Genomic DNA, 14854 nt, shown 5'->3' with positions numbered 1-14854 from the left:
ATAAGAAAAGGAAAAAAAAAAAAGCTCTTTTACTAGCCCAGAAATACAGCTCTAGCCTAGTCAGAAAATATAAAAATATTTAAACAGCTATTATATGGGCCTACCATCTACCTATAATACCACCAATCCTACAAGTGAAAGAAAAACTCAAATATCTTCATTACGTAGGACAACGCTAGGAAAAGCATCATCCACTGACTATCTAAAAACTGGCCTTGTTTGCATATGAAGAGTCAAAAGCAAAAATTCCATAATCATAACGAGATGTGCGAAAGCATCTAAGCCTTTATTATAAATCAGATTTGACTTGATTATCCCCTGCAGTGTGATATAAAATGAATGAAAAAAATAAACACCTTTTCTTCACATGGCTTACTGCCCAAATAATGAAGAACAAAATGCAAATGCTGAATACCTAACGTGTGAAAGTTTAGTGCACTGGTTTTGAGTCACAAACATGATCGTCCCTTTTTACAACATACATTTTCAACATTCTCAGTAGCATTTAAATGTCTTGAGCAGTTAATGATAATTGTGAAAGAACATTAAAAATGGAAGAAGTATGTGACATGCAAAGAAAGAGCACTCATAGTTGACTGAGTCTTAGGCACCATAGGTTAGTTTTATATTTTGTATATTGTATAAGGTTCGAGCTAAAGAGCTTTTTGCATGAAAAGGTGATTGCCAACGTTTTCTCATTTTACAATTATAAGCAGAGATGCAGCATGGAAGCATGTCAATAGCATAGTGGAAACAACAGTGCATACTGAAAGTGTGACGGTCAGTCCATCATGGAAAACTAGTGTCTGCTTCTACACACAGTGCAGATCCAGATCAGATGTTTCCATGCGCTGACACCATACCTCAAGGACGATTGATTTATCATCATCTGATTGACTTTGCATATGTAAAGTTGCCATCTAGAGGAGTACAGAGGTCTAACATGTGCCCGCAGCAGATCAGTTACCCAGAAACCACCGCTGTCAAATCAAGCCACGGTCCTCCAGCTTTAGTTCTTAAAACGCGTCTGCTCACACACGTGGTTGAATTTCCTGACAGAAGAGAAAATAAAATGACAGATTAAGATTCATTGTTATCATGGCATGCCGTCTGAATTAACGAGCATGATTATGATCATTGCCCAGAGTTTCTGTAGGTTTTATGAAGTAAATTCAAGACTGTTTTTAAGACCAAGTAAAGGAAATCTAACTAAACAGAACACAATTCATCAATAAGGTCTCTAAATGTGCCTTGTGTTAGCAGCAACATTTCAAAGTTCGAAAGTACAACTTTAACTTAATGACAACTTTTTTTAAAATTTAATTTTACAACAAAAAAAGCTTGAATAGCTCTGCAAATGTCTAAATATTCTTAAATCAAGACATTTACTTTGTGAAGAAAAATGACAAAAATGTGTCTTGTTTTATGAGAAATAGATCAAAACAAAGTGAAGGGAATACATTATTATTTTTTTTTAAATCAACAATTCAAAGGGAAAACAAGTTGTTTTCATACCTGCTGACAGATATTTGTTCTTGTTTGAAGTATTAATGCACTAAATTGTGTTACATTTCTCAGAAAACAAGACTTTATACGTTTAATTTGCACCACAAATAAATGTATCTTGAATTAAGGATGTCTGGATATTTGTATTGGAAACCAAAAGAAAAATACTGGAGGAAAATATTCAGACTGAGGAAGATATTTTTTGAAGAGCAGACAAAATGTAATGCCAAAACTTTCTGAATTTAAGGCTTTGTGATCTGGTTTAATACCTTTTTGGGACTTAATTTGTGGAAGAGTGAATTAAGACTTTGTCAGTTTATGTAAAAGTTCTGTGGGTCTTATAATGTCCTAACAAACAGGCCTATGTTGTTGTACTGCAGACTGACACTACATACATGCTCATTAGCTGCCCTCTACTGGTGGACATAAGTATGACGCGCTTCTCAGGATGGACATAATGTGCACATAAGGATGGATGGATGTGTATAATGCTTTGGCAAAACAATAAAGTACTTTAAACTGAATTGGACAGGCAAGACATTAGATTTTAAGTTGTGACTCTATCAGGATGGATATCAAAATTAAAAAATGTATTTCCAGATTTTACATGTTGCTGACTTACAAAGCGTGGTGTGCTTTCACTTGAGTCCGACAGTTGCGTCCCCAGTAACAGTTTGGTCTGGCAGTCACAGAATCTGTGTGAAAAAAAAAAAAAAAAACACCTTACTGCATGCAAAAACACATTTTTATCATTTCAATTTAATTCTGCAGTTTTATATATTTGGCATGATGTCTACCTACAGCAGAGGGAAGTGAAAAATTCTGTGAGGCTAATATAACCGTGCAGCTTTGTGGTACTTTATTGCATATGAATCTTACCTGGCAGATCTGATGGAGGAATACGTTCTCTGTATTTATATGCGAGCTCTCTAAAAGTGCGAAGTCCACAGCAGTAGCAGAGGAGAGAGCTGGCAGTGATTCTGTAATCTGAAACATGCACATATGAACAACATATGTTCAGTGAAACAGTACTAGATAACTGATGCACTGACATTCCGTTTCTTGATCACAGGGATGAATCAAGCTGGTATACATAATATTTTATATAATATAATTTGAAGCCGCATGTTAGGAAATGGGGCTTCCAATTACTTCTCTCTTCCATAGAAATGTGCATAATATGATGAAGATAATGTATTCCCCAAAATATTTAGGAATATGGTGATTTTCTTCCCTTATATTAACCACCCTTACCTCAAGCTGTGCCTGATCAACATTTCTCAATATGACCAAAGCGTAATTACCAGAGAGCTGGTACAGGCCCTGCTGTACGGCCTGAAGCGCTTCCTGCAGCATATGCCTCCAGCTCATTCCTCGAGATGTCAAATAATTCTGCCACAAAAAAAGCAGAAATGAACAACAGCTCAGAGGGCTGGGTTTGCAAGTGGGAAAACGGGGCAAATGCATTTATAGTTTAGTTTAAGATATGAAAAATGCCCATGGCAATAAATTATTCTTATGTATCAAGACATTTTTAATTTTTTTTTTTACAATGCATTAACATGTTACTGTAGCTTTAGATAATCAGATTAAGTTCATTCATTTAATCTATGTATTGACAGCCAATGTTAGACAGTGTTATATGTTTTTGCCCAATTTATCAGGCAACAAATGTGATGTCAGATTGTTTATAAAAGTAATAGCACAGTTCTCAACTCTTATTCACATAATTTGAGGTTTAATGTGTGTCTGTAGCATAAATAAAAGTTTAATAATTAAAGTTATGGATTTGTTCAAATTTTGCACAGTGATTGTATCGCTAGCGGAAACTATTAAATATTGTTTACTTAACTGAAATAAAGCTGAAGTTTAAAAAATAAATAATTTAATTAAATATTATGGAAAAAATATTAACTTGGAAAAAAAACAAAAAAAACTAAGGGAAAACAATGAGAAATGTTGCCTTGGCTACTAACTGAAATACATTAAGTTGAAATACTAAAATGACTAAAATTGAAATAAAAATAAATGAAAGCTAAATAGACATTTAAAACAAATAATAATAATAATAATAAAAATGACAAAAGAATAACAAAATTACTAAAATTTAAATGAAAACTCAAAATAAAAGAATTCAAAACACTAATACTAAAATAACACTGATCCCACAGTATCAGCAAACAAACTGTACACACCTGAAGGACTTCAGACTCATACTGATTGCCATTAAAAACTCCATCCAGACATTTATCGTTAAGGTTAAGTTCTGTGAGGAGAAATAACCATAATCGTTATTATAAAATAAAAATTTCATACAGAAATCTTAACCGCTCAGAAACCTACCGCTGAACCGCGCTAGGCAGCCGTGACAGCCGATCCGCTGGCAGCCCCAGTACACATGACAGAACGCTTTCTGGCACACCATACCTGGGGTCAAACGAACAGACAAATCATCAGGTGACTCCCGGAGGCTGGAGAACATTGACGGACAGGTGTCAGGATCACTCACAGTGCTGCGGAGACACCTGAGGGGGAAGGTGCTCAAAGCGGCGGTCGGGCATGGGCTGCAGGCAGCAGGAGCAGATGAGGTGACTGCCCTGAGGAGGACATCTGAACTCCTGAGGAGCTGCGGCAGGAACACAGTGCATTTACGAACATGAAGAATTACGAGCATGGATGTGTCTGTTGGTGTGTGAGCGTATCGTCTAGACCAGAGGTGTAAAGCATTTGAGTAAATGTAATTAATTACTGTGCTCGAGTATCTTTTTGGATACTTTGTAGTATCAAAGATAATAGCAGCTTTTACTCTACTTCACTACATTTTTGAATTTTAAATGCTCATCACAAAAAAATGCTACTCCACTACATTTGTCATGAGTGTTGCACTAAAGACGTGATATCGCCAACTACAGGGCACTGAAAGGTGTTTTGCCCTTTCTCACCCAAATTTGTCACCAAGGCTACATTATGTGAACACCAGTTCCTTAGCAAGTAGTTGTGAATCACAGGTGTTTTATATGTGTGACCCTGGACCACAAAACCAGTCTTAAGTCGCTGGGGTATATTTGTAGCAATAGCCAAAAATACATTGTATGGGTCAAAATTATCAATTTTTATTTTATGCCAAAAATCATTAGGATATTAAGTAAAGATCATGTTCCATGAAGATATTTAGTGAATTTCCTACCGTAAATATATCAAAACTTAATTTTTGATCAGTAATATGCATTGCTAAGAACTTCATTTGGACAACTTTAAAGGTGATTTTCTCAATATTTAGATTTTTTTGCACCCTCAGATTCCAGATTTTCAAATAGTTGTATCTCAGCCAAATCTTGTCCTATCATAACAAACCATACATCAATGGAAAGCTTATTTATTCAGATGATGTAGAAATCTCAATTTCTAAAAATTGACACTTATGACTGGTTTTGTGGTCCAGGGTCACATATATGACATGAGGACATGACTGCAGCAGGCAATGAGGCTGAAACCAGCACAGCTTTGACTTTTTAATTTTACTTAACGTTATTTTATTTATCCGTTACGCTGAAGAGACATTGTTTGTTCCCTTTGGTTTGCTAGTTTTTCCAATAAATACCTGCAACATAGATCCTTGCCTCTGCCTGTTTTCCCAAGCTTCTCCACAACATTTTCACTGGCATGTCTCTTTGACTAGTGCTTCTATATTTAAAATACTTAAGTGTTTCACTCAAGTTGTTGAGTTGTAGTGGAGTAATTTTCACTCTAAGGTATCTGTACTTTCACTCAAGGTATGGTTTTCAGGTACTCTTTACACTCTTTTACAAATGTGAGCATGAATAACCTGGTGAGGTGTCAGAGGATGTGGAGGGGCCGTCTCCAGGCCCTTTAGCCGGCCCTTCGGTTTGAGCAGGCTCACAGATCCACAGGGCAGAGCTGAGCTCCTTCCGATAACCTGGACACTGCCGACACATCATATAGGGCTGACTGAGAACAAACATGTTAGATCAGGGTGTGTTTCAGTAATCACTTAAATACTTGATGGAACCTACTGGACATCTACTATTTTTAAGAGAATCACAATTTTAACTAACATTCAATAAGAAAGAAAACACTATAATAATTTGGGTAACTGGATTTTCCTTTCTTAAACTTCTACTTCTACAGTGGTGTCCAAAATGATTAGAACACTAGTATTTTCACCAGCTAAAAATTATTTTAAGTCAGTTATTTCTACCTTTTGCTGTAGTGTGTCAGTAGGAAATATCAGTTTACATTTCCAAACATTCATTTTGCCATTAATTGTAATAATCCAGTGAGATTTTTGTGCTCCACACAGAGATCTGATCTGATCATCATCAGTCTGTCTGGAATGACATGAAGAAACAGAACAAACTGAGACAGACTAAATCCAGAAGAACTGTGGCAACGTCTCCAAGACTGCATTAAAGGTCCCATGGCTTGAAAATTTCACTTTATGAGGTTTTTTAACATTAATATGAGTCCCCCTAGCCTGCCTATGGTCCCCCAGTGGCTAGAAATGGCGATAGGTGTAAACCGAGCCCTGGGTCTCCTGCTTCGCCTTTGAGAAAATGAAAGCTCAGATGCCCAATCTGGAATCTTCCCTTTATGTCGTCATACGCAGAAAGGTTACCTCCCCTTTCTCTGCTTTGCCCGCCCATGAGAAAATGAGCTACTACCGTGCGAGGCGAGCGCAATATTTTTTTTCCCTCGAGAGACATCATGGCTTGCAAACGAGCGAAGCATGACAGTTGCTCAGTGTTTGGATGTACAAATGAACACCAAAGTATTTTTTTAGTTCCTTCATCTGAGCATATTTTTGACAGCATCCTCACTTTACAGCATTTTTACACCAGTTCCTATAACTTTTAACAGTACTGTAGCTTTGCAGGAAGGTTTCTTGAAGCATCTTGGAGACGTTGCCACAGTTCTTCTGGATTTAGTCGGTCTCAGTTTGTTCTGTTTCTTCATGTCATTCCAGACAGACTGGTGATGATCAGATCAGATCTCAGGCTGTTGTCAGACAAAAATCTCACTGGATTGTTACAATTAAAGGTACACGCCGCTATTTTTGAAAATAGACTAATTTTCCAACTCCCCAAGAGTTAAATAATTGAGTTTTACCGTCAAAAATAGTGGCGTTTTCCTTTAATGGCAAAATGAATGTTTGGAAATGCAAACTGATATTTCCTAGTGACACACTACAGCAAAAAATAGAAATAACTGACTTAAAACCAGTTTTAGCTGGTGAAAATACTTAATGGATAACGGTTGCTGACCTCATGTCAGATATGTCGCTGTCATTGTCTGAGAGTTCGAACAGATAGTCTGAACTGCCCTCCTCGTCCGAGAAGGAGCGCTCGACCTTTGGCTGCAGCATGTCCTGTGTGATCTTGTTTCGGGCATCCATGCTGCGCAATTCCTCTTCACTCCGACACTTCTCTATGACCAATTAACAAAAAAAAAAAAAAGGCCACAAAAATTGAAAAATCTGATCAAAAGTTAGGGATTATGAAGTTTTCTTTTAAGATTTGTAATGCATTCATCAAATAATCCTGAAAAAATGTTATGGTTTCCACAAAAATAATAAGCAATACAACTGTTCTCATTGACAACAATAATAAATATTTCTTAAGCAAAAAAAATCAGTATCAGAATGGTTTCTGAAGGATCACGTGACACTGAAGACTGGAGTATAATGGCTGCTAAAAGTTCAGCTTTGCCATCAAAGGAATAAATTACATTTTAAAATAGGAAATGGTTATTTTAAACTGTAATAATAATTCTCAATAATACTGTTTTTACTGTATTATTGATCAAATAAATGCAGCCTTAGTGAGACTTCTTTCAAAACATTACCTCACACGTTTGAACAATAGTGTACCTGACCATCTGATTTATACAGAGTAGTTACTTATAGATTAAAAGTGCCACTCTCATTGAAATCTTGTGCTTAGGCATCTCTCTGTAAACTCTTGGACACTTTTATTTTTGTCTCTTTGCCTAGGTATTTGCTTAATTAAAAACAAAGTTAAAGATAGCTTGTAAACAGTTTCCTCTTATGTTGTGTAGTTAGTTGACTCAGTGTGAACAGGCCTTAATAAGAAGTGAGAATAGCGGTGTGTTACAGTACCTGGGTGCTGGAGAAGGTAAGCCTCCACCAGGTTGTTGAGGATGTGGTTTTTACGGATCCTCTCCACAGGACATCGGCAGGTGGGGCAGAGGGAGGAACGCTCCATCCAGCCAGAATAACAGGCAGCGCAAAACGTATGCATGCAGGGCTGAAGACTGTACCAAACACACACACGCACACACTAACTTTTGAAAATACATTCAAATTCAGCTTCCACACACCTTTTTAAAATCCTTCTTAAAGGAATAGAAAATTGTGTCATAATTTATTTCACATTCAATTCATTTTTGGGTGAACCATCCCTTTAAATCAGATTTAGAATTAATAAAACAACAACTAAAAGGGATTTATGCTCTGGTCCATTCGGGTGTAAGTGTTGATTTGTGCACGCTGGACTGACCTGACACAGTCATGCAGCAAGTCCTGGCAGACGATGCATGTGAGGGATTCTTCCATTTTGTCTGTAGTGGCTCCCTCGGTTTTCTCTTTCCCTGCTGCTCCTCTGAGAGAGACCTGAGGAGCTGCTGCAGAAACAGCAGAGTCACTGTGAGAAGATCCACACCCATTCGGATCATCTGCAGGACAGACACAGACATAAAGGTTACGTTTGCAAGTGTTTATACTGTAGAACAGTTCTGAAATGCTAATGATAAATGTTAAAACCAGATACACACTACCATTTAGAAGTCAGTAAGATTTCATTGTTAGAAAAAAAAATTAATTAAATAGTATTTTTATTTAGCAAAGACACATCAAAAGTGAAAATAAAGATACACTTATAATGTAAAAAAAAAAAATAATAAATTCTGTTCTTTTCAACTTTCTATTAATCTTGAGGGGAAAAAAAAAGGCTTCACTGTTTCCACAAAAACATTCCGCAGCAAAACTGCTCAACATTGATAATAATATGAAATGTTACTTAAGCACCAGATCAGCATATTACACTGATTAGAATGATCATGTGGCATTGAAGACTGGATTATGGGCTACAGAAAATTCTGATTTGCCATCACCTGAATTAATTACATTTTAATACATTAAAATAGAAAACAATTATTTTAAACCATAATAATTACAGTTCTCACTGTATTTTTGATCAAATATATGCAGCCTTGGTGAGCATAAGAGAGCATTAATTTAAATGGTAGTGTAGATGGCAATCTTAAACCATCAAAGCCTAAAACACTTTTAAACTCTTTCAGAGCAGTACAAAAAGTACAGATGCTCAGACCACTCAAAATAGACAGAAATCATAAATTATTTACAACACGTAACATCTATTAATTTTACCAAAACTGTGTTACAGCACCTTTGTCAATTTTTCTTCTTTTCCTCTGCATTTCCACCTCCGGCTCTGTCTGTTGCCCTCCCTCAGTCCAGCAGGTCCACTTCAGGCGAGTGTGATTCATGACCGGCTCCCCAGGGCTGCACGCCGGTGCGGTCATCTCTGATTCTCCTTTACAAACAATCGAAGAACTCACTGGGTTCTTCTTTGCAGACACATCTGCTGAATGGTACATACAGGAATATAAATTTCTTAGTAGTTTTTTAATGCATTTTTTGAGCATGTCAACACTGTAAAGGCTTGCACATATCAAAAACGATAACTATAAAGATAACTATATCAGCATCCACAGTAATTCATGGTAACATTGTTTATTATAAGTGCACACTGCTCCTTGAAGCAGGATGGATTCCGATTGGTTGTCAAAGTTTTGATTGTTCATCAGTTAGAAACAAATGGTTCTGAAGAAGTGATTCCAAGCATATTGTTCCTCTGTGCCGTTATCATTACAGTTTTGAACTCGGCTATTCTTTGAATTCTTTCAGAAACCATACCTTTATCGTTATATTTATCATCCTTGGTCCGAATCAGTGTTAATTTTGGCAGGCATTTTTGATTTAATCTTAGTCTTTATCTTGAGACGAAAACGCTTAATAGTCTTAGGTCACATTTTAGTCATTTGAGTCTTTCATCGTTTTAGTCGACGAAAAGCCATTGCATTTCAGTCAAACTGCAGTTACCAACATTTACTTTGGTAGCAATTTTATATGTAGTCTTCAAACAAAAATAGTCATTAATTCTTCTCTCTTTATACCAACTCAATTAAGCTTATGAGAAATTTGAATCAAGGATTGAATTTGGGAAAAACTGGAATACATTTTCATTTTTTGGTATAAATTTTTCAGATACTACTAATAGAAGCAGCATAGAAAGCCAATGCATTTACACTTATATACAAGTCATTTTCTTATCAAAGCAACTTGCATGAAAGAGTGCATGCAGTGTGGACGGTAATTACCAGAGCAGGTAGATAAGGGCATGTTGTAGAAGTGGAAAGAAGAGCTGGAGGTAGATGGCTGAGGATCCTCATGTCCAGACTGAGGTAGAGGCTTCACAATAACAGGCTCTACTGGCACTGGTTCGCTCTCTGTTTCCGTTAGATCTGAATCTTCTTCTCTTCCGGCATCTATGGAGATCCCAAAGAGAAAAGTCTAACTTTCAGAAACGGTCAAAAATGGCACGAGGATGAAATTAGGACTTCAAGTCAACATGAAATCAAAATCCTCACTATTCACGTTTCTCATGTTATTGTGAGCATTTCATCTGTGCACATTCTTTCAAAGGAGTTCATTTCTATTCAAAATGTAGTAACATGATCTTTCACTGAAACGACTTTCTTTTTCTGCTGACCTCACGTCATATTCAAAATGTATTTACCTTCAGCATCCTGCGAGGCACTTTCCTGTGGCCCGATGGCCTGATAAACATAAGCAACATCTGCAAAACCGAAAACAGATGAGTGACGTGGCCAATCTGTGTCATCTGTTTGGATGCAACTATACTACAGAAACAGAAAATGCTTAAATGTGAAAGCTTACTTTGCTCTGGCTCGTTCTTCCTGTACACAAAGTGAATGACATCACCATTCTGCAGTAAGTGTGTCTGTTTCTTCACCACTTTGGACATGTTGATCACTGTTCCATTGGTGCTGACGGAAACAAACAGATCATCATCGAGCAAAAATTATAGTAATTATGAATTTCATGGATCCTTTTGTATGAGTGCCATTCAGAGGCTAAATGACTACATTTGTGAACTTCATTCTCAGAAACAATCAACAAAACAACAGGAAATGATGATGACAAGTTATTAGTAAACGTCACAATTCGAAATGCCTGAGCAACTTTTCTAAGCATGTCCACTTAATTGCCCATTTATGAACTTATCTGTTTTTTTTTTAAATTGCCTGATCCAGGTAGAACTAATCTACCCAAGTATCGACCATTTCTTTCAAGATAATGAATAGAGACAAAACAAAGTGCCTAGTTAAAGCCTTGTTAAAAAATAGCAAAGAGAAAGTTGTACAAGAAAGGATAACAAGAAGGTAGGGAGGGAAGCTTGCCGTTTCCATCACGCTGATTAAGCATCGTGTAAAACACACAGCATGTCGACTGTCTAGCAGATAATCACTTAATTAGCTGAATGGAAATGTATAGCACCATCGGTGAGGTAGCGTACATTCAAATACATGAGACATACAGTCACCACAGACACACATCAACTACTGTATCTCCATCCGCTGACTATTAACCAAATTACAATTAATTATTCACCAAAGCAAAGATTAAATGTCATGAGGGAATTGGATGTATATTTGCCGCAGGGCCAAGCATGTCATTAATTGAATTCACTTACTAATGTAATTACAAGTCACTCAGTATAATTTGCAAAAACTTAATAGAACTAAAAAGAATTAACACCAACTGCTTCTAATTAAGTTTTTTACTGGTACATCTACTTGTGAAAAATGTAACTGTAGCATTATACATATTACTTCTGTAAATTTACCTCTTTCTTGCTGTAATCAATGCATGGTGAAATCTTTAAATATAAGAACTTAAAATATATGGGTCAAAGACAAGCCGTCATTTTGGTGCACACATCAAATTAAATTTTTATATATTTATATTTTAAATATTTATTATACTTTCATTTGACATATTTATATATTAATCTAATAGAGACCTAGCTGTTATGAATACTATATGTGACCCTGGACCACAAAACCAGTCTTAAGTCGCTGGGGTATATTTGTAGCAATAGCCAAAAATACATTGTATGGGTCAAAATTATTGATTTTTCTTTTATGCCAAAAATCTTTAGGATATTAAGTAAAGATCATGTTCCATGAAGATATTTAGTAAATTTCTTACTGTAAATGTATCAAAACTTAATTTTTGATTAGTAATATGCATTGCTAAGAACTTCATTTGGACAACTTTAAAGGCGATTTTCTCAATATTTAGATTTTTTTGCACCCTCAGATTCCAGATTTTCAAATAGTTGTATCTCAGCCAAATATTGTCCTATCATAACAAACCATACATCAATGGAAAGCTTATTTATTTAAAAAAATTGACACTTAAGACACTTAAAGTTTTGTCGTCCAGGGTCACATATACACTAATAAACCCTGTATACAAAAAGAGGGAAAGAGCATGCAAAGAGGCAAAGAACATGATATAGGCATGAAATTATTCAACAGTTCGTGTCTGTCCATTACAGCCTGTGTCTTACTAGAAGGACCTCATGATGTCAAACAGGCGGTCCTACCTCATATCCTCCAGCCACACCTTTCCTGAGTTCTGATCTTGAGTGATTTTGCAATGATTTCCTGAGACCAGTTTATTAGCCGGGAATGAGAGGTCACAATCTATAAAGAAAATATGTCTGTGAGGTTATGATATCAACAAGTTAACAATAAATCAAAATGGACTATATTCTTATTCTTACTGTGTACAATCCACCCATCACTGTGTTATTCCAAAGAAAGAAAGTAGGTCTTTATAATCTTTCAACAAAGAGAATTGTTCCACTTCTGAAAAGTTTGGGCTGATGTCACCATTAAGACTTTAGGCCCTGTCCCAAATGCCAACCTAAGCCTTTACATAAATCTGCAAAAATGCTTTAGAAAGGGACACTCTACAGTTTTATTTAATATCCTGCTTCCCTTTAAAAAGTGACATTACTGAAGTAAAATTGGTTGTAAACACGACTTTTCATGTCGACTTTAATAAAGCACGTTCCTCTTTTCGTCAAGCACCTTTTCTCTTCCTGACCTGGCCCATTACTTTCTCGCCTCGACACATTAGGAATGCAAGTCTTAAATGAAGTATAGTGATGTGATGTAGAGTTAAAAATGACACTAGTCTATTATAGTAATGAAGTGTATCAGTTCTGCTAATAACCAGTGTCCAGTGTTACTGTGAAGCACACAGACATTTGGATTAATATGAATTAAAGCGGGATAAAGACAGTCTTCAAACCAGACAGACACAGACAGAGTAAAAGGGATACAACCTTTCCCTGCACACCACCACAACACACAAAAAAACTACTTAATATTCCAAGAGCATGTCTTCAATAGACGCCTTTGTCATTATTGGGGAGGGGGGGTTCGTTTGCTGAACTAAAGAAAGTATTGTGAAAGGCATGGGCTCCCTCAATACATGCAGACACTACTTCAGACTGATAATCTTCTTGAGGGTTAAAAAAAAAAAGTAACAACTATTAATGTCAATAAGTAAAACTAGACAGTCATAGAAGAGTCTGTAAAGAGGTTACTGGGAAAAGTAAATGAAGAAGCCCTTTTAAAATGAAACGAGCAACTAACATGAACATGATGATGTTCAGCGCACCTTTTTTTCTCCCCACAATGCATTCTCTATTTATAAGTAATATCTCTGAATCCGGAGATGCGTCGACTTTCACCAGTTTTCCCCAGGCCTGTCCGCTGCCCTGATGTGCCATCTTCTCCTCTTCCTTATTTTACCTGCCAAGACAGCAGATCACATCAGCTACAGAAGCGTGAGACACAAACACAAACATTCCAATGCAAATGCATTTACTCACAATGTTGATTATAGTTAAATAGAGTTGAAAAACGTAGTGTGAAACACTAAAGACAGCATGTTTTGTCAAATAAACTGTAGGGGAGACCAGGTAGTGTTTGCAACCCAAGATGAGTCGTAACCATCAGTTTAAGGAATTAGAAATGGGCTACAATGGTGAAATAATACTTTACATGAACACCACTCTCAAGTGACATAAGTTAGACTTTGTGCAAAACAATCAGCACAATTTATGTTAAATGACAGAACTGATGAGCAGATGTTTATAAGCTTTACTAATATCACAACTGACCAGAGGGGTAGGATTGTAACATGACTCACCTAGTATGTACTTTTACTTTCTATTTTTCTATAAGTTTTTTTTCTGTGTGTTTCCAGTTTTATTAGCGGTTTTGAATTACCATGTTTATGATTGGGCGATCAATATGATTATCATAATAATTTCATACTGTAACGAAAGTCTTTTTACTTGAAATTCATTTTTATAAAGTTTAGATAAGTTGCATTTAGATATGCAAATATGTTAAATGAAAGTTTGAGATACATAGTGCAGGGTGTTACAGACGCTTCACATAACATTAACGTTACTTCATAAACGTTATTTCCAGCTATTCGATCATAACGCAGAAGTCAGTGTGCTAACCAGCTAACTCAAGCCGCCAAAGAGTTCTGGGTAAAGCTAAAATCACTAGAGTAAATTAAATGATATGTAAAGCCTTTCATTTCTTTAAGTGACTGTTTTCAAGTCGAGTTTTGTTTTGGGAAGCTACACAACAGCGTGAAACATCGCAATGTTTACGTTACGCGAAGACTGGCTAACTCTGAGGCGCTAGCTCACAGTCACATCTCAAACAGTTCAAAATAACTCAATTAATCTGCAAACTCAACCTCTAATGTATTGAAAGTACTAACCTAGCCAACGTCGGAAAGTATCCGGAGCATTAGCGCATGTTGACTTGAATCCTCTGTGCTTTCGTTTTTATTTTCTTGAGCACTTCCTGGCCAGCAGTGGCATTTTCAGGCATCAGCTGATGGAGGAGGAGTGTGTGTGTGAGTGTGTGTGTGCGTGTGTGCGCGCGCGCATGTGTGTGTGTGAGAGAGAGAGAGAGGGGCTATGGGAATGAAGCTGGCAGGGGGTCACCGATGCTTCTGTCTGGCCCATGTGAAAGCCCTGAACAAAAACCTGTCTGGAAGGATGTCTAGACAAGAGATGGTTACACATAGAGCAAGACATCACTGGTGAAAAAGTATGGACTTGTGAATGGGTGATTTTTTTTAGATTATGCATAATTCATG

The 14854-nt window shown here is 36.6% G+C and overlaps 1 protein-coding gene across 2 annotated transcripts; it reads right to left on the bottom strand.

Moving 5' to 3' along the window:
* Nucleotides 1-267: 267 nt before the first annotated feature.
* Nucleotides 268-14626, bottom strand: chfr (checkpoint with forkhead and ring finger domains, E3 ubiquitin protein ligase). 2 transcript variants are annotated; one of them, XM_058776455.1, is made up of 18 exons: nt 14471-14626; nt 13346-13479; nt 12261-12360; nt 10526-10635; nt 10365-10424; nt 9946-10113; nt 8952-9149; nt 8043-8217; nt 7643-7797; nt 6789-6951; nt 5333-5475; nt 4016-4132; nt 3850-3933; nt 3702-3772; nt 2811-2898; nt 2386-2493; nt 2129-2201; nt 268-1052 (listed from the first exon to the last, which is right to left on the bottom strand). In XM_058776455.1, exons 2-18 carry the CDS (start codon nt 13455-13457, stop codon nt 1010-1012), a joined length of 1968 nt encoding a protein of 655 aa, XP_058632438.1. In that variant the 5' UTR covers nt 13458-13479; nt 14471-14626; the 3' UTR covers nt 268-1009. The 2 variants fall into 2 exon arrangements, with proteins under 2 accessions (XP_058632438.1, XP_058632439.1); XM_058776456.1 differs by having other exon boundaries at nt 8952-9146.
* Between the last annotated feature and the right edge of the window lie 228 nt (nt 14627-14854).

This window comes from Onychostoma macrolepis, chromosome 05, assembly GCF_012432095.1.
Source record: "Onychostoma macrolepis isolate SWU-2019 chromosome 05, ASM1243209v1, whole genome shotgun sequence".
Taxonomy (NCBI): Eukaryota; Metazoa; Chordata; class Actinopteri; order Cypriniformes; family Cyprinidae; genus Onychostoma; species Onychostoma macrolepis.
This window is presented reverse-complemented; position numbering and strand designations above follow the sequence as displayed.

Bases quoted from the DNA above. Each gene is read 5' to 3' on its own strand.
- chfr (XM_058776455.1), bottom strand. From the start codon at position 13,457: ATGGCACATCAGGGCAGCGGACAGGCCTGGGGAAAACTGGTGAAAGTC. The intron at 3,773-3,849 runs GTAGGTTTCTGA...TTCTCCTCACAG, and splicing joins CTGCCTAGCGCGGTTCAGCG to AACTTAACCTTAACGATAAA. The intron at 2,899-3,701 runs GTGTGTACAGTT...TTTTTGTGGCAG, and splicing joins ATGAGTCTGAAGTCCTTCAG to AATTATTTGACATCTCGAGG.